Source organism: Conger conger, chromosome 2 (genome assembly GCF_963514075.1).
Source record: "Conger conger chromosome 2, fConCon1.1, whole genome shotgun sequence".
Lineage (NCBI taxonomy): Eukaryota > Metazoa > Chordata > Actinopteri > Anguilliformes > Congridae > Conger > Conger conger.
In genome coordinates this window covers 24,051,170-24,075,502 of record NC_083761.1, presented here as the reverse complement: position 1 = coordinate 24,075,502, position 24,333 = coordinate 24,051,170, and the positions used below count along the sequence as shown (strand labels likewise).

The 24,333-nt window shown below is 43.1% G+C and overlaps 1 protein-coding gene across 2 annotated transcripts in view; it reads right to left on the bottom strand.

Moving 5' to 3' along the window:
- Positions 1-2,760: 2,760 nt before the first annotated feature.
- The window catches only part of fbxo11b (F-box protein 11b), a 31,782-nt gene continuing 10,209 nt past the window's right edge, over positions 2,761-24,333 (bottom strand). For both annotated transcript variants that reach the window (XM_061232846.1, XM_061232847.1), the window contains exons 2-22: positions 18,234-18,361; positions 17,898-17,979; positions 17,589-17,733; positions 17,024-17,153; positions 16,709-16,792; positions 15,950-16,082; positions 15,418-15,524; positions 15,202-15,313; positions 14,147-14,253; positions 13,476-13,613; positions 12,027-12,244; positions 11,491-11,671; positions 10,690-10,812; positions 10,419-10,504; positions 9,087-9,163; positions 8,626-8,769; positions 7,493-7,603; positions 6,767-6,874; positions 6,307-6,415; positions 6,078-6,176; positions 2,761-5,303 (exon numbers count right to left, since the gene is read on the bottom strand). In XM_061232846.1, coding sequence (XP_061088830.1) covers positions 5,174-5,303; positions 6,078-6,176; positions 6,307-6,415; positions 6,767-6,874; positions 7,493-7,603; positions 8,626-8,769; positions 9,087-9,163; positions 10,419-10,504; positions 10,690-10,812; positions 11,491-11,671; positions 12,027-12,244; positions 13,476-13,613; positions 14,147-14,253; positions 15,202-15,313; positions 15,418-15,524; positions 15,950-16,082; positions 16,709-16,792; positions 17,024-17,153; positions 17,589-17,733; positions 17,898-17,979; positions 18,234-18,361 — 2,552 coding nt within the window. In that variant the 3' untranslated portion in view covers positions 2,761-5,173. The remainder of the gene's footprint in view (positions 5,304-6,077; positions 6,177-6,306; positions 6,416-6,766; positions 6,875-7,492; positions 7,604-8,625; positions 8,770-9,086; positions 9,164-10,418; positions 10,505-10,689; positions 10,813-11,490; positions 11,672-12,026; positions 12,245-13,475; positions 13,614-14,146; positions 14,254-15,201; positions 15,314-15,417; positions 15,525-15,949; positions 16,083-16,708; positions 16,793-17,023; positions 17,154-17,588; positions 17,734-17,897; positions 17,980-18,233; positions 18,362-24,333) is intronic.

The window sequence follows — 24,333 nt, the reverse complement described above, 5'->3', positions numbered from 1 at the left end:
GTCATTGGTGGTGTAGTACACTGGTTGCTGAATAACGATATTGTAGGAATTAACCACAGGTAATGCAAGTTGCCTCTGAGTCAGCATCCAGCTGTGCTACAAAGGTTAACCAGATTTGTTAGACACACAGAGATAACATCAACACCCGTAGTCACTCGCCTATACACCAGTGCCATCACATGATACATACTAAGTGTATCATTGTAGGCTATACAGGCCACAGGCACGTCCGCATCTACATAGATAGATAAGATAGCGTATAGAGCCACACTATTGGCAGACATTTGCAGTTCCTTTTGTGTGAACTGTTAGAACAGAGGAGCAGTTGAACGTATCTTTTGGAGTCAGCTAAACAAGAACAACATTAAATTGACCCTGTTCCAGTAGCATTGGTCAGACTACACGCATTTCCTTCACCTCTCAGAAACTCCCACCTTTTGGTGTATTTGGGGGGTTCTTAGTCTCAACAGAGCAATATTCTTATCGCATATATTTGCGAAAAGATGTAAACCAACCTGCATGGCTGGGGCTCTCAGTCTCACGTTGAAAAAACCTTACAAAACCCTCCGACTGCCAGACGACTGCTCTTACCTCTGAGCCAATGTCGCCTCAGTGAGAGTGTATGTTTGAATGGCAGTGTCAAACCCATCATACAAAAACTCTGGTTAACGCTTCCAGTCCAAAGCCCAATATGAAGTGGGCTTTGGTTGAGAAAATTGAGAGAAATTAGTAGGGTTTTAATAGGGGCTCAAAACAATAGTAATTTTGATTGGCTGAAAAGGTGTAAGTGGGATTTTACGGAGGGTTTTGCAGGAGAAAGTCCTCTGTTGAAGGTCCTCCTGTAAACCTGGGCTTAAGAAGCATAGTTGAGTCCTGCTTAAAGCAGAAGAGTGAGAGTAAAGCTCCAGAGTGTGTCGAAGTGTCCCTGATCAAGACACCTAACCCCCAATTGCTCCTGAAAAACTGGTTGGTGCCTTGTGTTGGTGTAAGAGTGTGTGTACAAATGAGCGAATGAGAAGCATCAATTGCACAGCACTTGGGATAAAGGCGCTATATAAATGCCAACCATTTATCATTCCCTCACTTTTTTCTACATTTTCATTCAAGCTGAACGATTCTTAGGCCTGTTACAACAGTACATCAATTTGGCTCATCCAGTTCATGGATTTCAGAATTTTACAAAAGTAAATGTATATTATACATTTTGATTCAAAGACTCTCTAAACCTGGCCTTACTTTCTATACAGCTGCTCAAATATGACTGTCACCTCATTAGGCAATGCAATACATTCTATATTCAGATTTTTTAAACCTGGCCTCCTGGGAAATGTAGTCATGGACTTGCAGCAGGTTTATCTACAGAAAGCATTTTTTGCACTTCACTCAGTAAAGCCCCCTCTCATTATCTTTTCCTCATAAAGAACACACTGTTACCAAATCTGAACGTGAAAAATGAACAAACGTTCATGAGGTTACGAGTTTACTTATTTCATAGAGCTGTTGAGGAGCCATTGCCTCGTCTCAAAACAATGAAAGTGGGCTAAAAAATGAAAATGAAATTAAGGGGCTAAAAAGATATGGTTTAATTTTTCCTCACATCTGTCAATACTAACTACTCTTTTTAAAGGGAGAGCTACCCAATTGGTTGTGGCCGAGTATTGCTAAATGTGTTCTTGGAATTCTTTTATAAATATTGTGCTGGGAAGCAGTCTATGCTGTGATATGGAGGTCTGGTTCAGTATATTACAACACATTATACTATCGGACCATGATAAACCTGCATGTAGCAATGTTTGCCCATTTATTGAATATTCATTGTGGTAAATTAAATTTTTATATTACTCCCATTTCAGAGCGATCTTCAATCATCTGGTTTGGGTGACCATGTGCCCACAGTAGCCTCATCTTCCTGCGCTTAGCTAATACAGGAGCGAAACCCAGTTTGGGTCTGCTGATGCTGTAGCCCATCTGCTTCAAGGTTCAACACAGTCAGCCCATCCTCCTCTAACATATCATTAACAAGGTGTTTTTGCCCACACTGCTGCTGAACTGGATGGGTTTTTTTTTAATCCAACCAATGTCTGTAATATCTAGAGACTAGTCGTGCATTAAAACCTTAGGCGGGCAGCAGTTTCTGAGATGCTTGAACCACAATAATTAGCACCGAGAATCAAACCAGTCAAAGACGCTTAGATCACTAAAACCTCTTAATGTCTGAATGCTTTATACAGAGTTGAAGCCACAAGATTCACTGTTTGGACTAGCATATGAACCTAATGAAGTCGGCACTAAAATATCACCATCACCATCAGATTCTTAATGGACTCCTTGTGGATAGATGGACATCTGAGAATGAGATATGAAACGTTACCGCACTGCATGATTAAACATGTCGTATTTTATGGAGCCAATCAATTCGACAAGGTTCCATTTAGCCCAAAATGTGTAATCCCGGAGATGCAGCTGTTGATAACAATACAGTCTCAGCCTTACTAGACAGAGGTGTGGATGGATAATTTAGGATATGAGCATTTCTTTTTACAAAAATGGTCATTAACAGATGCATTGCTGCTGTCAATATGCCAGTCAACCTCAGGCTCCTGCTTCCTCTTCCACTCCTGTACAGCAATGCTTTGCTCAGTAAGACCCTTACCTTGGAGCATCATACAATCTGACTGGTTCAGACAGTGATGTCAGCATATTCTCTCCCATTTGCTGAGCCTCTCACAAAACCTTCTCCCATTCACAAACATTCCCAACTTCTGAAACATTCTAATAAAGTTTATTATTATTATTTTTTAAAAATGACCAGTTTTCCTTTTTTTTTTTTTTGGAAATATTTCATAGGAAATTAAACCCCTTTAATTCACACTAGCATCTACATAATGGTTATTGGATACTCCACAATATATTAAGTCTAGATGTTATGGTACATGCATACACTTCAGGCAGCAGAAGCCACAGTCACCAATACACATGAATGAAGCAAAAAAAAAAAAAAAAGAAAAAAAAAAAAAGCTATCAACAGGGCATTATGGGTATACAACTGCTTCAATGTAGATAGAAGCTTTAGAGATTTATCTCCAGCAATGTTTTTTTTTATATATTTTTTACATTTTTTTAAAATTAACACTCAAACAGCCAGTGGCACCCAGAGGGCTGCCTCCGTTAACACAATGTTCTCAAAACGTCCCGGAAACATTTCATCAACGCTGCGCCGCGGCTAAAAGCACCATGGCGACATCTTGGCGTCGTGTCCCAGCCGATGGGAACCGCGAAGGCTTGAAACGGCAGCGTTTTCGAGACGGATTACACTTCTACAAGTGGCTACAAAACTTTAAAACGGGGAACCATTTCAATTAATACTAATAATCAGAATAAAACAACCAATTCACTCAGATTTAAACCCCTGCTTTAATACCCAACGTATCTATGTTTTCCCAAGTTTGTTCACTAATCCCTGAAAATGCCACCTGGCTTAAGGATTCCTCTGTACATGCACTCAGGAGGCGGTGTTCACCTTTCCGTCCTTACAGGCAAACTGCAGAGACAACAAACCAGGAATAGCTCTAAATCTGTCGCAAATGTCATTTCATTCAATAAATCCATAAGCTCCGAGTTGAGACCCAAGGGTTCTGAACAGTATATAAGGTTTGGTAGCTGGCGCACAATGCTTTTCAAAGGAAATGACGCTCTTTTCTGGAAACCACAAACACAATTTACCTGATCGGCAGGCCGAACTGGATAGTTGAACAAACGGTGCCGGTCGTTCGAATGGCCTTAGCTAGGCCGACATGTACATGTTCATTACGTATGGGAGGCCTTCCTTGGATTTGCATTTCTGAAGTACAACCCTCTCCGCCTCGTGCGACTGAAGACCGGCGCAAATGCAACGACTGTGTGGGCGACAAAATTCGCTTTCAAACCACCGCCATCTCAGTCTCATGAAAACCCGCCTCACGAGAAACGTTTTTTTCTTCTTTCTTTTCTTTTCTTCAACAACTTACATTTAAAATAACATTGCTGGAGGAAATTTTTAGTGTTTCTTTTCCAAAAAATTTTTTTTGTTATTCTCTTTCACAGAAAGAACTTATATACTGGGACATGAATAGGATTACAGCAAGTCTACGGTGAACTAACAAAATAATAATAATAATAATAATAATAATAATAATAATAATAATAATAATAAAAGACATTCAAGTACAGTAAGATTTTTGCTGGAAAATACAAAACTACATGAGAAAGCATTAAAATCATATTTGTGAATCAGAATAACATTTTTAAAAAAGCTGAAGTGCTAAAACACATTGTTTCTTTTTTATTATTTTACGACCATACACATACACCAGCACTCTCGTCGCCTAGAGACAGTTGCCAGGGCAGCAGTGTGTGTGTGTGTGTGTGTGTGTGTGTGGGGGGGGGGGGGGGGGGGGGGGGGGGGCATGGCTTTGCTTCCTGAGGAGGAAACCCGCCCTGCTTAACGCTGTACCCTCTCCACAGCTCCTCGCATCTCTTGTCTGTCCGTCGCTGTCTGTACAGAAAATGAAAAAAAATGCCGGCGGACTCAGCCTCCGTCCCCGAGCGTGACCGTCGTCGGGAGGGGGGAGGGGGCGGGGAGCAGGAGGGAGCAATCGAGGCAGTCTCTCGTTAGCCCCTCCCCAAAATGGCCGCTTCAGCCTCTGCCTCCACCTCGACTCCCCCAATCCTGAGTCAACATATTGCTTCTCTTTGCCATTCGGGTATCTCTCCCTCTCCTTTTCTTCTTAGAAACAACGCAGGAACAGAAAAGATCAGAAAGGCATCACATCCACATATATCAGTAAGCTTTTTTTTTTTTATTTATATATATATATATATATATATCTATATATAAACGTAATCTCCATTCAGAGCCTGGCCAGCTCTTGCATTGTCCGAGTCTGTATATTTATATATTTATATATGTTTTTTTTAGGGTTTTTTATTTATTTATTTCTCATAATGGTTGAAGTTTTTTTTTTTTTTATAACCTAGATTTGCATTTCCTCTCACGCCATTACTGTACACATGTGAGTTCTGGGTTTTTGGAAAGGCAGAAGCTCTCAGTTTTAAAGGGGCAGGTTTCCCAGGTGGTTCATCGTGGTGGGTTTGTGGGCTTTTTTTGGGGAGGGGTAACTGTGCGCATTAATGCTTAGTTGTGCTGCAGCGTGTTGGACTCTATAGGGGGGGCGGAGTCGTACAGAGTGTCCGTGTCGTGCGTGGGCTCTCCGGCCAGGGTGCAGGGGTTGGAGAGGGTCCCGGCGCCGCAGTCGCAGAAGAACCTGGAGGGCGAAGGACAACGGGGGTGAGCGCGTGAAACGCTAACACGCTAGCTGACCGCGCTTCGCTACTGCCGGGTTTGCTTTACGCCAGCGGTCTCCAACCCTGGCTCAGGAGAGCTACAGGGTCTCCTTTTCACTGTTACTCTGCACTTAATTGATCAATTAGAGCAGTCGATAACACGGTTAACTCATTTCACCTGGTTACCTGGGTCTCAACAGGTTGTAGGTTTAAAAAACAAAAACCGGCAGACCCGGTAGCTCTCCAGGAACAGGGTTAGAGACCACTGCTTTACACACATAATCCGGCAGACGGGCCAAATGCACTTGGGGGGCTTGCAGGAGGCTGGCGTGCTTAAGCCAAGGAGTCTAACAGTGCCCCCTGCAGGCTGTCTGCATAATACAACAGCACACACAGAACTTGGAGAAAACATTTTCGCCAGTAAATAATGGTTTTGTTTCCGCTGTGAATGGGTACCACCAACACAATGAAAACTTTTACAAAAAACATAAAGGTCAAACAGTTTCTTTATCATCCATTTTCAGCAGAACAAGCTGCTAATCTGGTAACTGAATACTCATAAAAATAACAATCCTAGCATTAATAATATTGGGGGAGAAAAAAAAAATTGTATATCCTATGTTCACCTGCTGGAAGTACAGATAGAAAGTCAGGTGGCCAGGACTACAATGCCCAGTATCCTTTAGCAAAACCTGCTAAGGCGGAAATCACTACAACTCCCAGCATCCTTATGGAAAACGAAATGGCACTCTTACCTATCGTGCCTTATAAACTCTACGTCATGCCCTTGGTGGCACTTCTTAATGCAGTTCACACAGATGGCGTTCCGGTCTGTCGTGTTACAGGTGTGGCACCTGGATGGACGGAGAAAAAAAAAGAAGAAAAAAAAGAAGGAGGTTGAAGAGATAACCTGTTGAGATTCTGACGGGGTCTCCCCCCTCCCCGCCATGGCGCAACAACGGAAGAGGCGGGAGATGGCTTTACCTGTAGAAATCATGCATCGGGTAGCTGGTGTAGCTGGATATCTTGTAGAGGCACTGACCTCTGCTCACAGCCTTCTCGATGGCATCCTGGTTGTTCATGATTTTGTTATCTGTGGGGAGGGAGAGATTCTGTAAAAGAGGAACCTAACGTCCCTGCCCCCTAATGGCGAAGTGCCCAACTCAGCCGAAGGGAACACCGAACATGTTTCGGCTGAAGGCAGACACCTCTTGAAAGTGACCCAGTGGTGGACCAGTGTCTAGCACATGGACATAAATTAAATTAACTTTGCATCATATCGAAGCTGTAATTTGGCCCATATTTCTTCTAAGGTTTCCTTCTGTTTACTCCCTGTTTGTTCTACCTGTTATGGAATATTACTTTTGCCTATTGATAAGGAGAGATTGCTGCTGGTTTTGAAATGTTTCAAGGGGTAAAGAGCACAAGATAAATTCTATTTTACCCTTCATGGTAACATTGACTCCTGACGCCAGGAAAAGCCCTCCGAAACGATTGTTGAAAATCTGATTGCCCTCTAGTGTCGCTGTGGCATGGTTTGTGATCTCGATACCTGAACAGGAGAGACAAACATTACATGAATATATAGTAAAACATTACTATCAACAGACAAAAACAGGCAAGACTGATGGAAGGGAGAGGTTTCATGAAACCAACAGGGGTGGCCAATTACTGACTTGTTGCTACTAATACTTCTCTCTCTACAGAAAACAAGGTTTGGCTCAAACTAGTGTGTGAGTGATAGCATGTCGCTCCGGCCATTTTAGTTTAATAACAACCATTCTCCAAATCACTGAACGCCAATCTTTTTTCCCCTGCGCAACAAGAATATAAGGTCCAAGAACCAGGCGTTAACCCTTTCAGTCCCAAAAGTGCCATACGGCATTTTTACCTTTATACCTATATATACAAAGGTCAAACAGTTTCCTTTATCATTCATTTTCAGCAGAACAAGCTGCTAATCTGGTAACCGTATACTCAATAAATAAAAAAGAACAATACTACCATTAAAAATACTACCACTAAATTCTCTCAAGTTTCTTAGCCAAAGCCAAACCCCCTTGGGATTTGGGTAGAGGAACTTCACACAGGGCTTGGGACAGAAAAGGTTAAACGAACGGCAGAAACCGGCCACCCCCCGGGCCGTGGACAGGAAGCTGAGAAGGCCCACCGGCGGCGAAGCCGTCGAATATCCTGTTCTTGCGCAGGACTGGGTGGCTGTTGGTGCTGATGAGCACGCCCGCCTGGGCGTTCCTGAAGATGTCGTTCTCCTCCAGCAGCCCTAGGGGAGAGAGGCGGGGAAAGTGAGGCGCTGCCGCTCGGATCGATACCCAATCACATTCACGGGGAGTCACGCCGTTCCGTGGCGACCGTTTTAAAGGACAGTCAGAAGGATTTTTTTGTTTTTTCATGCAGTACTGAAATTCTCCCAAAAATTGTGCTACCAAATACAGAACAGAAGTTGGAATTGCAAATAAAAAAAATAAAAAAATATATGAATTATAATAATGATAAAAAGATTAGTTAGTTGGTTAGTTTTCTTTATTTTTTGTAGTTTTAGTTATTGTATTTAAATGGATGAAGACATGCGTATAGCATAATAGAGTCATCTTATAATATGACTACTGTACTAGTCTAAACACGACACCAGGTGTATCAAAAAAAGAAATAAATTTTAAAAAATCTTTAAAAAAGTATTAACAATTCAGTATAGGCATTGGTTAGATGCCAATTGTACTACACATGTCCTACAGTGAATTATCCAGACAACTATACGAGAAAGTAAAAAGCGAAATAAATTTATGTAAAATGCTGTGCAATGCTCTAAGATTTTGGCTTCTCGGAATTAACACATTTTAAGTTTGTCAAAGATCAAGCAAACTGTAATTACAGCACAGAACCAGTAGAGGGCCCGATTGAACCGTTATTCAGTCAAGCCACTCGACTTTGCTCAAAAAAACTGAATTTTGCATTGGTGAATTTGGACGATGGCGTTCGCATTTTATGAGCCAAAAAATGATCAGGATGTGTGTATGACAAAAAGAAATAAAAATAAAATCAGATTTTACTGATTGTTATTTACAATAACAAGCTTCCTTGTCTCATGACCATGTAATCTCTTCCACTAGATTGACGCTTTCTGGTACAGACCACGATAATTCAAGAAAAGAGTTCACCCAAAAATGTTGTATTACTGGTCCCAAACTAACAGTGAACTAACCATGTAAACAAATGGACCAAACATCTTAACCATAGACGCCTCTGATGCAAGCTCCCAGCCACCAGCCCCCTCACTGGCCATACCTCTCCCTCCATTGAAAATGCAGATCCCTCCATCCCGCCCATCGTGGATTTTATTCCTCCGGAGTGTGGGGTTGCTGTCCGTCTTGATCCAGACCCCCGCCATGGCGTTGTCGAAGATCTCGTTGTCCTCAATGAACCCTAAGCCTGGAGGTGAAGAGCGAAGGTCGTGCTTCTGAACCGAGCGTATTGCGATTCATGCAGTGACAGCGCATTGGGGGCATGCGGCAAAACACTACAACATCCAGAAGCCTTTGCGTGTAATTTGCAGTCAGAGGGGGTATGGCAATTGGGACTGCATTTCAGAGGGGGTATGGTAATTGTGACTGCAGTTCAGTGGAAGCATGGTATCTGTGACTTTACGGTTCAGAGGGGATTATGGGAACTGTGATGCCATAGTTCTACTGAACAGCAGACAGTGACGTTCTGGTTCAGGTGGGGTATGTTAACTAATTATTTCTCACCAGAGTTGTAAACCAAAATGCCACCATTCTGACCGCCCCAGATTTTGTTCCGTCGGATCTTGGGGTTGCTGCCGGTTCTGTAAACAAAGTGAACATCAGGAGTCTTGGTCAGAGACACCTGCTCGTGTAGGTACACAACAGTATGCTTGTCAGCACAACTAGAAAACATAAGCATGTATTAAGATACTTAAATATCAAGGTGACAGCTCAATATCAAATGGTGACAGTTAACCATGCAAAAATATATATATTTTTTTACAAATTCACATGATGATTTGTAAACTACTACAGTACTGTGCAAAAGTCTTAGGCACCTGTATAACATTCTGTACAGATAAGATTCTTTAAAACATAATTCAATGAAAGGTCCTAAATAAACGTACTATACAATTTACATTACATTTTAGTAATTTGGCAGAATACATAAAAACTGAATCAAATCAATATTTTTTGTGACCACCCTTCGGCGTTAAAACTGCATCACTTCTCTGAGATATAGAACTGCAGGACAGCGTTGGCTAAGACAATCAGCAGGGAGGTTGTTCCAAGCATGTTGGAGAACTTGCCACAGTTCTTCTGCAGACTTTGCGCGGCTCCTTGCTTCTGATCTGACAGCCTTGATCAAGTTTTTATGTAAAAAGTAGTAAATTGCTTACAGTAATATGTTACTTTTTAAAAATTAAATTCAAAAATATCTCTGAAAAATTAAATCTTTTGGAAAATGAATATTTGGAAATCTCAAATGTGTTCTTTTATACTGACACACACACAAAAATAAACATGTATATATATAATAAAGTCTAGGGTGCCTAAGACTTCTGCACAGTACTGTACCTTGCCGACTACCATGACCGCCCACAGAGAAACTCTGCGAAACAATCTACAACCTAAAGCAAATGTTGATGCAAAACAATGATGGACCAATCTAACTAGCGGGTGGGGCAATATTGGCTCAGGCGGTAAGAGCAGTCGTCTACAAGTCAGAAGGTTGCCGGTTCGATCCCGCCCTGGGTGTGTCGAAGTGCCCCTGAGCAAGACACCTAAGCCCTAAAATACTCCTGACGAGCTGGTTGGTGCCTTGCACGGCAGCCAATCGCCGTTGGTGTGTGAGTGCGTGTACGAAAGGGTGAGAGAGAAGCATCAATTGTACAGCGCTTTGGATAAATGCGCAATATAAATGCCAACCATCTACCATTTAGTGACCGGCAACAGTGAAAAAACACAGTAACCACCATATGCCCGGCAGTGTGAAAGTTCCAAAACACCAGCCACATCAGCAGCCAGTAGTGAAGTCCCTGTCTAGTAGCTCCACCACTATCAGATGAGACTCACCTGATCTGAACACCAGAGTACATGTGGTTATAGATGTCATTGTCCTCCAGCACACCATGCCCGTTGTCATAGAAATACACGCCAACCTGTTTTTAAATATATATATATTTTTTTTAGAAAGTGAAAAAAAATAAAAAATAATAATTGGTTACATTACATGGTTCTGTATTGCGAGATGCAATAAAAGCAACGTGCGGTATCCAGGGTAACGGAAACAGACAGGAGCTCAGAGGCGTACGCTAACCCCTCCCCACCGGCTCCGCCATTTTACCTGCTTGCCGCTGTGTATCCGATTCTTCCTTAGCACGGGGGTGCTACCTGTTGTCACCCACACCCCAGCCAAGGTGTTGCTGTACACCTCGTTCTCCTCGATCACGCCTTGCCCTTTCTCATGCTGTAGGGACAATGGTGGAGGCACACATTCAGGTGAGACACAAGACATGACGCACAAGTTTTTGAGTCTGTGTGAGCCGGGTTCTTCGCAAAGAATGCAACAGGGGCGGGGCGCCAGTGTTCCCACACTATCGCCACTCACCATATAACAAAAATAGCCCACGTCTACCTTCTTGCAATCAGTGGAGACACCTGGCTTCTGTCAACTACTTTGTCAAGGCTGGAAAAAACATTCTCTTCCCTTCCATATCAGACACACGGTTCAACATTACGGTCTTGTTTTAACGCATGTTAAATCAAAATTCGGTGGCGGAATTGCATTCCGAAACCTTGAGTTTATCCTGATGGCGAAGTGTTAATGTGGGAAATTTTGTTCAGCAAGAAATTATGCCCAGTTTTTTTTCATTTTCATGATAAAAGAAAAGCAGTTTTTTTAGGTTTCACATTTTTTCCTGTACTGAAAATGTACCAAAACTGAGGAAGTACTGCAACACCCGTACTGGTCCATTAAGCCCTGTCTGGACTCTTCATGCGTTTCATAATATTTCTCCACAGTTTTGAAAAGTTTCTAAATTAAGTGAAAAACTTTGAAGTGAGAAATTACTTTCACATTTAATATTTGTTTTCATAGTTTAATATTCATCAGCGTCTGTGCATGCATGTGTGCATGTGAACTCACCACATAGATGCCTCCGTGCTGTCCATCGTGAATCTTGTTGTGCCGGACTATGGGGCAGCTGTTGGTCCGGATCTGTATCCCCGCCAAGGCATTGCCGTAGATGTCATTGCTTTCGATGAGGCCCCGTCCGTCGCCAAATATGTAAACGCCTCCTTGGTTGCCGTTGAAAATGGAGTTCCCTCTGGTTTTTAAAAATATGGACCAGAATATTGTATTATTAAACCGACAAGTCTCCAAATGTAAGTTCGGTAAATTTTTCACAAGGGACAGGAAATCGCACCGTTCGTATGCCAAGACCGGCTGTTTCCATGGCAACACCGACAGAAAGCTCATCCGAACAGCAAGCGAGAAGCAGTATCTTATCTTAACCAATGACGGGCTGACCCGATTTCACAGTGCGCAAAAACGGTCATTCCAACTTCCATCTCCCTCATCTACAACACCGATCAGAGAAAACGAATCTTTCACCCTCCCGGCGCAATAAGATTTTGGAGCCTCAGACAGGGCGACCTTGCGAAAAAACCGCAGGTGCAGACCTTATGGTGGGGTCGCTGTTGGAGGTGATCCACACGCCGGCGAAGTTGTTGGCGTAGATCTTGTTCTCGATGAACTGGCCCCGGCCCTTCTCGTGCACATAGATGCCGCCCGTCTGCCCGTGGTGGATCTCGCAGTGCACCACCGTGGGGTTGGCGTACGCCTTCACCTCGAAGCCCGCTATCCGGTTCCTGTGGATGTTGCAGCTCTCGAAGTAGCCCTGCAGGCGGGAGACGGGAGGTCAACTCGTAACGCAGGCTCTTGTTATAGCCAACCCCCCTGCTCAATTAAGGCAACTGAACGCATACGATGCAGCCCGTAAGTATTTGGACAGTGGTATAATTTTGGTTGTTTTGCGACTGTACTCCGGCACGTCGGATTTCAAATGAAACAGAAAGATGAGGTTAAAGTGTAGACTGTCCCCATTAATGGGAGGGTATTTAAATGCATATAGGGGGGGGGGGGGATCAGTGCAGGAATTGCATCCCTTTTTATTCACCATCCCTCCATTTTAGGGGAGCACAAGTAATTGGACAGTTGGCTTTTCAGCTGCTTCTGAAGTCGGGTATGCTCAAAAGCTTTCAGTATCTAGTCTTGATTCTAGTCTTTTGATTACCTTTGGAGCCCGTTATTGGCATATTGTACCACTGTCCAAATACTTAGAGACTGCACTGTGTGGTTAGGTTCTTTCATAATGTTTTTCTTTGAACTTAACACGATGCAGTTTTGGCTCATTGTCATTTGCTCAGTCTCTGAATTCCCATTATCAACCAAATGGTTTCAGTGGCCAGGTGTCCACACTTTCACCAGTTAGGGGCATATTGAGTCTTTCTTTTGATTGGTGACATCTTCTTCCCCTCTTTTTATGCAGTGGTTTGCAAAATAACACAAGAAGCACAATGTGAACATGGGAAATAATCCCTCGAAACAGCCTCTAATTAAGAACAATTAGCAGGTCTCCATCTACATTTTCCTACCACTTAGGTAGGGGGCCAATCCACAATGTGGGGTTAAGGGCCTTGCTCAAGGGCCCACAGGTGCATGGATCTTATGGTGGTTACACTGGGGTTTGAACCACCAACCTTCTGGGTCCCAGTTAAGCAATTTAGCCACTAGGCCAGTGACCATCCAATCTGGACCTCAAATCCAAATCCGTCCCCGGTTTTCTTTCCTCCCAGGTAGTCAGCTGAACAATTATGGCCAGACTTCACACCTGACTCCGAAGTAAAATGAGGGTGGAAAACCAGAAGGATTTGATGATCCCTCTACTAGGCTAGGCCCCAGTCCATTTTATGTCTTGCCTGGTCACACATCGCAAGGCAGTGTTTGTTCAGCAAATCCCAAAAAATATAAAGTATAAAATAAAATAAAATGTGACTTGTGGGAGACTTGTGGGCACAAGCGTTTACTGTTCATTGAGAGGTGAAAGGTGGCGCCGTTGCCGTGGTTACCATGCCGTGGTCGAACGTGAACACCCCAACGTCTCTCCCGTGGTGAATGTGGTTCCGCCTGATGATGGGGTTGCCGTGGTTTTTCACCCAGATCCCCGCCAGTGCGTTGTTGGAGATCTCGTTGTCCTCGTATATACCCTGGGGGAGAGCGGGAGGGAACAGAAATTCATCAAATTAACTACCAGACAAAAAATGGTTATTCTGTACGATGCTTGTTCATTTGTCTGTTTGGTCTGGTTTCTCCTTATTATGTCTTTAAATCAGGACTCAAAAGGAATGGAGCAAGCAGCTCATCATAAGAAATATCCAACAGGGACAGCACCACGGTCTACATAAGCAGATTTAAGTGTGGAACAATTTAGCGTCTAGGTTGGACCTCCCTCTACTGTTCCTCTCTGCTACAAAGATGCAAAGCGCATTAGGGAGAGGAGAGCTACATACCCACCCCTGAGCATGTCCAATGAGAAGAATAGTCATGTCGACTAAGCCGCACACTGTAACCAGCCTCGGTGTGAATCCTGTTCGAGGCTCTGCAGTTTCCTTTGAGGCTGCTGTGTTTCGGTAGAGTCATTGCGGATGGGTAGTGCCGTGCCCCTACTGATCGTGTGTGCGTGTAACCTGGTGGTTTTGGTATTAAATGTTCAGGATGCCCGATGTCGCACGGCTCTTACCTGTGCGTGATCCGTGATGTACAGCCCCACGTTCTCGCAGTCGCTGATGTTGCAGTGCTTGATGGTGGGACATGCCCCCTGGCCACTCACACACACTGCTGAGCCCACTACAGGGACAGGAGAACAAGCACTCAGTTATGGACTACAATACCCACAATCCCCCACAGATAAATGTACTACAATACGAGCAGAAAGTGCCAACATCACTTTCAGTCCCTTTTTCTTTTCTTTTTCCTTTTGCCAGACGTTTTTAATCCAAAGCGACTTACAAGTGCATAGGTTCTTCCGCAAGTTAAAGCAATACATCCATAACTAGTAAAATACACATGAAGTGCTGTTCTAAACATACAGTCATAAGTGCAATTCCATTTCTTTTCTTTCTTCTTTTTTTGGGTTAGACAAGAGGGATAGGGATATCAGAAGGGGGGGGGGGGGGGGTTGGAAATCAGGAGGTAGGACTAAGGTACAGTTTGAAAAGGTATGTTTTTTTCTGCGTCGAAATAGGGGGAGGGATTCTACTGTCCTGACAGTGGTAGGCTAGTCATTCCACCACTGAGGAACCAGAACGGAAAACAGCCGTGAATGTGCAGCTCGACCGCCAGGTGCTCGTAGTGAGGGAACCATAAGGCGACCAGAGCTGGCAGATCGGAGTGGTCTAGCTGAGGAGTAGGGAGTGACTACTAGCACTTGACTGCTACAGACACACATACAGTCCAAATGATGGAAAAAATGCTTGCTTGCTTCACATTTACTCCCGGGTCAATATCTACACTAATGTTGCCATATGCCAACAAGCTAGGTTAACAGCATTTCATTTATACAAATAACCAAAGCTATGGAGTAATACAAAAGTGAAACCAGGCACAAAATAAATTAAATTAAAGTACCATTAACATGGCCAGGGTAGTAATTCAGTTCACTTCACTTTTTTAATGCAGAATGTTTTTAGTTTTTTTTGCCTGTTCAACATTATTAGGTTAGATGCAGCAACAGCGCTAAAGAAGACCTTCACCGGGTTCAACTGTGTGCATGACCTAGAGGGAAATGCTGCTCACCTGTGCATGTGCTACGGATGATGCAGTGGTCGATGATGGGGCTGCAGTTGACCGTGATCTCCAGGCAGTGGTGGGCGTTATGGTGCTGAGCAGACTTGTCATCGGGGTTGAACTGCAGTGGAGGGAGGAAGATGGCAGCCAATCAGAAAAGAGAGCTGGGGGTGGAAGGGGGGGTGGGGTGTTACAGTGGGGGCGAAGAGGGGGCGAGCGACCTACCCTGATGGTCATGTAGCCCACATAGGCGTCCTCTGACCCTTCCATGAACACGAACGTGGAATCTCTGGTGTTCTCAATGATCACTTTATCCGCCACTTTCCCAGGGGCTGCAAATAATAAGGGGGAAAAAAACATGTGACACAATCAAACCAAACTACTTTCCACTCAAACACACACTAAATCACCGATGGCAATCCTGCGTTCATGTGGACTATGGTAGACAAATAAGATATGGATGAGAGAACACACAAAAATTAGTTTTGGACAACTAAATATTTTAATTTGTTGCGTTTTTCAGCCCCCCAACATAGAGCTATACCAAGCCCAATGCTCCTTTACCTATCCATGTTGAAAATGGACTGTATTGCAGGGCAAAAAACTTCCTGCCAGCAAGAACTAAACTTCCTGAGGGCCAGAACTAAACTTCCTGAGGGCCAGAACTAAACTTCCTGAGGGCCAGAATTCTGCTCCTGTGCACTGCTTTATGTGGGCCAAAATATTGCTTCCTGTTGGGCAGAATGCAGCTTCATACCTGCACCGATCATTGTGATTGGCGACTCGATGTAAATCCATTCGTCGGTGTAGATCCCGGAGTGGACGAATATCAGGCCGTCGAAATGGGCCTCCTGCACCCCGCCCAGGGCATCTTCGATGGTGTCGTAGTACTGATGGAGAGGAGCACAATCATGAGTGATCACGTCCCAGCTTTCTGTCTGCGTCAGTTCTGCCTCTACAAGTTTTTTTAATGTCGTAACCCAGCACTGTCACCAGCTTCAACCGAATACCTAATTGTGGTCTTCAATCGAGACGTTAATAAGTAGAATGGGGGTGGCCTGTAGCGTAGTGGTTAAAGTAAATGACTGGGACACGCAAGGTAGGTGGTTCAATCCCCGGTCTAGCCACAATAAAATCCGCACAGCCGTTGGGCCGTTGAGAAAGGCCCTTAACCCTGCATTGCTCCAGGGGAGGATTGTCTCCTGCTTAGTCTAATCAACTGTATGTCGCTCTGGATAAGAGCGTCTGCCAAATGCCATTAATGTAATGCCATGTAGAATCTGGTGTGTTTATGGTGGACTAAAACAAAAGCCACACGGGCCCTTTTCGGAAAAGATTGGACACCACCTGGCATATACACCCAAAATGCCAGATGTGTCTTGCATCCATGCATGATTAAAATTAAAAAATGGACATCTATATGTGCCAAATTTTGAGCAATGTGGGTAAAGATGTAAAGATGTGCCTGGCAGGAGACGGGGGTATGCGAAGGGAATGAAGGTAGGGGGTTTCTTACCAGCATGTTTTCTCGTCCTTTGTATCTGGCTGGATCGCTGTAGAAATGTTCGGCAAAGCCCGGCTTTACATGTGCTCCTTTGTACTGCAAACACCAGTCAAAATTTCAACTCGTTATAGACACGACAGTAAAGCAAACCACATCTAGGATCACTTTCTGATTCTGATTGATGGAATATAAATGTATATATTTATAAACTTGTTATATTTTATCCTTCAAGCAGTACACTGGAGCGTGGAAGATCACTAGAATTGATCTTTGTCTAATTGTCCAGAGGTTTCACTCACTCACTCACCCCCCCCCCCCCCCCCTTACCAACTGCTGAAAGCTCTCCTTCCAGGGGTTGGGCTGCTCGTACTCTTCAGGGTTGATCTGGTAGAACTTTCCGGGCTCAGGGTGCATCATAGGACGCGTGTACTCAAAGACCTCCATATAGAGCCTCTTCCTGCAATGTCCAGAGATCACAGGGCTCAGGCCCACCACCAAACAAAATGCCGAGCACTCAGGGAAGGAAATTAGCTTTGGTCCATAAAAGTGACATGCAATTATGCCAGCGGAGGGCTGGCAGATACCACCTACACTCCAGCAACCAATTTAGGCAGTTTCCAAACCCCCTGACCAAATACACTGAAGAGAGTCTGGCAATTGCGTGCATGGTTCTCAATGAAAAAAGGGCCATCTTTGTAGTTCTCTAATTAATTTGTATCAGTATGATGGTGTTGTGGGGTCTGTCTTAACGGCGAGACAACATGGGTGAAGTTTCTTTGACCGTGACGCGTGGATTTCCACTGGGTTACGACAACTGCACTGGCTCTCTGGTATCACCTTCCGGCCGATAATTTGCTGTTGTCCGGGGAACTAGAACAGGAATGACGCTCACCAGAGGATGGGGTCGTTGGCAAGCTCGCTGAAGCGCTTGCAAACGCAGGCCGCCTGGCACAGGTCCTGCTCCAGCAGGTAGGAGAAGACCTTCAGCACTACCTCGTCCGGAAGCTTCTCTTGCAGGTACTGTTCCGCAGGGGCGGCTGGGGAGCACAGGGACGGTCGGACCGTAAGCAGGCCGTTCACCGAATTATACCCTCCGCCCTGGCTCCGCCCCACACTGTCCCACTGCACTGGCAAATGAGGACGCAGGCTACTCAACCCCACTCCCACCCGCTCCTGATGTTTCTTTAAGCGTGACGCTCACCTGGCAGGTCTTGTGATTTTCCCGATACTCTGGCGCGTTTTGCGCGGTGTCCGAAGTTCTCTGTGGCCGACGTGGAAGCACCCTACGAAAGAAAAAGAAAAAACAAAACAAAAAGTCAAGTCAGGACTTTGCGGCAACTGGCTGAAGCATCGTTCGGAAACCCGCGTCCGCTTTTTCCACGTTTGTCTACGGTAGCGCACGCGTGCCGAAGTGGACGTTTGCGAGAGACGCGTAGGCAAACGTGGGAGTCGAAACGCACTTTCCGGTGAACAGTCCCAGGATGAACGCTGGGCGGAGAGTGGGTGAGAGCGTGGAACGTGCGCAAAGACCACAGACCTCCATGCTGTTCTTCGCAGGGCATGCGGTTCTCTTGGGCAAAAGGGACTTCCTGCGCAGTTGGTAGGGACTGTTCTGGGCTCCTGGACCTGATTCTTCTGCAACCATATCTGCAGGTATGTCCTCATCTGGAACGTGACAGGAGAAGAAAATGCAAACAGTCAACAGGAGTGGGTCGGGAATAGACACGACCATTGGTGGCTCACACATTCAGGCCAAAGCAACAGCACACCAAATACTGATCAGTAGATTGTAGGGGTGGCACGTTCCGTATTTTCATGTTTCGACTGATCTATTTTTAGAACTCAAATAATAGGTTGTACAAGAATGCTGCAATGGGCTGGACCACAGCCAAAACTATAAAAGTCAGTATAAGCACATTAATCAGATTTACTATATTACTGCACAACAGGGGCATCATTTCAGGATAAAACATGGGCAAAAAAATTACTGATGAATTTATGGTTCCACAAAAGACAGCATGTGTATCGTCAGTCATATTTCCAAACTCCAAATATTTCGAAGGCATGACACAGACAAGGGGTGAGTGGCAACTCTAAACATCAGTATCAAGATATTGAGCAATAGGCTACTCGTTGAACAACAGATACTGTAACTACAGGACACTACCTGAGGATGGCACAAAACAACATGGGCTACCTGTTGCCCACTAATACACACCTTTGTGCCCCTTTGGCAAATAGGAAGTCATGTTTTCGGCTGGTTTTAAGAAATCCGGTTGCTCGTTTGCATGGAAATGTAAAATGTAAGCAACCTGTCTACTATTGTTCAAGGACACTAGCTTGAGTTTGAATTTTATAATTGATTAGTTATTTAACTCCCATAACCCTGTCCACAATCGCAAAATCCTATCCAGTTGTTTGGGCTTGAAACATGGCTATACCACTTGCCAAACTCTTGAAGTGTTTAACAATAGTTACTGCTATAATGTAGAATTAAAAAATGTATAAAAGAAAAAACGTGTCCATTTTGGTTGATCAATTACCCATGCCCATCCCTAGTATATAGCCTGCCACAAAAGGGACTCATTAATTTCCTACATTGACAATGAATAGAAATGAATATAGGGCAGCCTACAGCCTAGCAAGGTAAAGATTGGTAATGTATTGTAATGAATTAAACTAATACTGGAATGAAAATTAAATATGCAAAATCTAAATGAGACAATAAGCACAGTTCAGTGTAAAAAAAAATTGAACATGTTATTAAAAGAAGCAGAAAACAGAGCAAAGAGTGAAACTAAAGAATACAATTAGGAAGCATCACCAAGAGACTTGCAAACAACTGGACGTACCAAATTAGGAAGGGAATTTAAACAAATAAACAAACCCTCTAGAGACCTTCATGACTACATTTCCAGTCATTAATGAAAATGCTACAATCCAGAGTGACTTACAGAACCAAGTCCATAAGTCCATTCATGAAGGTAACAGTTTATCCAAGCATAGTTGTAGTACAGCTATACTGCAAACATAGTCAACTGACCTGACCTGATCGACAATTTTCAACTGACCTTGAAACATTACACAACCCCAAAATTTAACTAGAAATGAAGTGAAAGAAAAAGGTCTTAAGCCTGCAGCCATCCCTGCTCAAGTGACCTGAAAGACTATGCCATGATACGGAATAACCCAAAATTAAAAAGCCGGGTCATACCCTCGTTTCACAACCAGGACGACAGCTGCTGCCCTCCCTCTCTGACCACCAGAAAGCAGCTGGCTTTTTCTCATCGTCTAGAGTCAGCCTGAACCACGCGGGCCCAATGGGCACCACGGGTCATGTAGAGCGTGCCTCCCAGGATAACTATGCACGTGAGCGCCTCCTTGTGACTGACACTGGAAGCAATGGTCACATCTTGCCTGCAATTCATTTTTAGAGCACTGAATTAAGACATGCCTCGATAACCATAACACAGACTCTCTAAAAAGCAGCGGTCCTCACTCCTGGTGCTGGAGAGCCGCAGGCTGGATTTTACAAAACGTTTACAAAAAAACTGCGAAAGGACAACCGTTCCTTTCTCCATGAAGCTGAAGTTGTAAGCTCAGTTCAAAATAAATACGCGTTCACCACCAGGCGTATTAATGTGGTTTACATTCTAAACTAGCAATCGACAAGCTACAGTTGTTCTAGCAAGCGATTTTTGGCCATTTCGGGGGGTTTAAAATGCAAATACGACAGGGAATTAAATGCTACAGTATTATAGCCATCAAATAATTTCTGTAGCTGTTGATTGACTTACGGCTTATTGTAACATTATGTCATCTGTTAAGGTTCAAAGAGGATATGTGTTTATTTGTTGACACGCAAATTCAAACTAGCTACCAGCAAACTGAACGTAGCTTTCCACTATGCCGTATATAAAAACAAATAAAGCAATAGGCTACATAATTGTACAAATGGTGTGCACAATATTACAATACGCTCTTTACATTCTAAACTAGCAATCCATCGGTGGCCATTTCTGGAGGTCAAGAATGCAAACAACGCAGGGAATTGAATTCTACAGCACTATCATTATCAGATCATTTCTGTGTGTTTTAAATCGGTTCCTATTGGTTCACTTATGGCTTATTCCATGGTGCTTCTTCATCCGTGTTTATTCGTTGACATGTGAATTCAAACTACCAGCAAACTGAACATAGCTTTCCGCTATGCACTATCTACTTTAAAACTATTTTATACATCAGATATTTAAAGTGAAAAGTCACTGCTTTCAGCGAAAAATGGACCACATCAATCACCATCACGATTGTCCTGTGCCGCTTAAAATGGCAGTTTACCATTACATAAGAATATATCAAATTGTAAAGAGACCTGTATTGGCATAAATGTTTAATCATTAAATCAATCGCCTATGGTACAACAGACCCGATGTAATCATATTAAATCAGGCAAATTTTGCGTGACCATGGAATTTTGAGTGCACAACCCCATCTGCAAAGTTCTTAACAGCAGCATATTTAGAGATTTCATGCCAATCAAGTCTGACAGGCAGAAGCCATAGGGAAGAGGGATGAAAAGATGAAGAATTATCATTTTAACTGATGTATTTTTAAAATGACACACAACCGACCAGCATGCCAGGATGTAAACTACAAGGATTTAACTAGCTTACAGACAGACTACAACTGTGAGATTTCACTGAACAATGTCAACGTAAATATACATTGTTTATTTGCCAATTAGGCTATAATCTGACTTACAATGTTGAAATGTATCTATTAAGATGGCCCAAAATTGTTGAAAATGCAATTAAATTTGTCAGTAGTCCAGTTAAAAACAAAAAAATAGAAAAAAAGAAAAAGAAAAAAAGATGCAGCCCCTAGTGGCCATAAGCAGTACCGGTTTCACAGTTAAACACTTAAAAGATGGAATGGTATCCGATGATTTGTCACATCCCGAGTCTGAATTGGTTGCTGATATTAAATTAAACCAGGACCACTACTCTAAAGCAATCAGATCATCAACTTCCGTGTTCTACAGGTTCCCTCTACCCCTTTCCTCTTGAACAGGGGTGCAAAATTCCGTTCCGGCCAGAGAATGCATTTTTGTAGGTTTAATAGCTGAATGCATGAATTGCGGCAATTAGATGTGTAATAATATATTGTGACACAAACTCTTGCAATCCAGAAACAAGATGATACGCATCTTGCAGCTGAAAAATTGATCGTGATAAACTAAATTTTATCACTTCCAATTCTGCCATCAAAATGCACGAGCCCAATTAGCAGAGGTCTAGTTTTACCACAGGACATCAGGTGATGTCATATTAACTGATTATGCAAATGGAGTGGAGCAGTGGAGCTTTCATACAGGATAAATGAAAAACTCTGGGGTTTCCCCCAGAAAAGTTGTGAGGCCCGGTGGTAAGTACCTTTTGACAGGGGCCAGTGGCCAAGTGTCTTTTTTGACAGGGGCCTTAAAGCAGCATTAAGGTAGGGCCCTACAGTTTCTGTGATAACAGAATCACGGACAGAATCACAGAATTCAGAATTTTAAAAAGGTACAGACTCCATAGGGCCCTACATTATGTCAGTGATAAAAGCTGACTGGAGATTTGAAAATATGCCTTCACAATGTGAATGTTGTTATAAAAGAATTAATTGATTCAACACCAATTTTTAAAAGATCAACAACTATTTACAACAAAGCAGAATCTTACAAAGAATCTGACAATGTACAGTCTTGGAATGCAGTTTAACAACTTCTTCCTTTACATTATCCCTGTCACAATGGAAGCATCTGTGTTACTGACTGTTTGACTAGCTTGCCAAGTCAGCTAAATGACCACGTTGTCATACACATCAATATCATCAAGCTAACATTACTAATAAACAAGTGAAGTTGTTATTTCGATGGCAATTAACGTTAGTGATGTAACGTTATAATGTATCAAACGTTACATTCATTTGCTGCAAGTTTAATGTTAACTACACACTGCTTAACTTCATATGAAAATAATTATTTACCGATGAGATAACGCAGTAGTTTAACGAGGTTAGACTAATAAATAAGAAATGGTGGCTTGCTAAGTAATGCTAGCTTTTGACAGATGGAAGTGTCAGTAAAGAACACTGATCTCAGACCTGCTGTTTTGCTGCAGTGTGCTCACACTTTAACAAACAGATTTCACTGGTGAGCTTTCCAACCAAGCAGCCCAACTGTTCAAAAAACATATTGAAAATACATTAAAATACATTCTTCCCCGATGCAATATACTGGCGGAAACCCTGTGTTTCGCAAAAGTTCGACAACAGCCTGAATCTCCACACCACAAAGAGGAACCCAACACGAACGCAACTACATACCACTTCTACACGACTACTTCCAACTGTTCAGAAGATTCTGCATCCGACTGTCCTGTCACACCGAGATTCTGAACACTTGTGATTGTGTGTCGGCTGGAACACGGCCAAACTGATGCCGGTCGGATAAACCGGGGGGCAGATGATCGAGCGTCAGATAACCACAGCTTTTCCACACTATCCTATAGACAGCAGGGAAATTATTTTATTTCCTGCTCTCCAGCTGTCCACTAAAGTGGTGGAATAAAAATGCTCAATTATTCAATACTTGCCCCTCCAGCAAAGGCATACCACACAGTTCCAGCTATTCAGTCCCAAAAGTGTTTGTGTTATTTCAATTCCAGAAGACATGATGAATTCTCAAAGATCTCAGCTACTGCTCGAAAATGTTGGCATGCTGATATTCTTTAAGGGGGGATATCCTTATAATAGGTTACAAATTATTCTCTAGTTTTATTTTTTTAATTTTTTTTTAATGACTTTATTGAAATTAGTTTTGTGGCCACAACCAACTAAGGTGTTGGAAGTGAATTCATTCCATTCAAGAGATTCTATTACCTGTCCTTTAAAACAACAAGTTTTGTTGGTTAGACTTAAAAACTTATTTTTGTTTTGCACGTTTGTTTTATGACTCAGTAACAAATTTATTATTTTTTATTTATTATTAAAACACATTCAAACTTGCCATGAATCTGAGGGGAGTGCATCATTACATTCCGAATGACGATTCAACTGCAGATTAGACCGTAGTAAAAAATGTCATACACAGATGCAAGACCAAGTCTTCAGTCGCCGTTCAAGAGCTTAACAAGAAATAAAAAATGTCAGACGGTGGAATGATTTGGCATGACATTCAGTAAGCGAAAAAGCCCTCCTTGCCCACGCCTGGTCTACAGAATCTTGCATCAACAGTATTGTCTACCTTGTCCATCTCGTCTTTACAGACGAATGGTGACTACTGCAATGCTCACCCTCTGGTCATTATTTCACTGGCCCATATCGATACAGCATTTTATTTCTCCAAAATATATGTGAAAGCGACGGAGTGCACTCACATGGCATCAATCTAAGACAATCTTCAACACACTTTTGAAACTGATCTCAGTCCTAATCCTCCTAGTATGCTGAACTTTTGTGATGCCTTTTATGTTTGGGGTCAGACTGACCAACTCGAAATTTCGTCTTAATGCGTCCCAAATTACTAGCCTTTCACCCCTAAATATTAAGAGTCTGTAAGAAACTAATTTCAGAGCCAAGGCAAGTGAAAGTTTGAA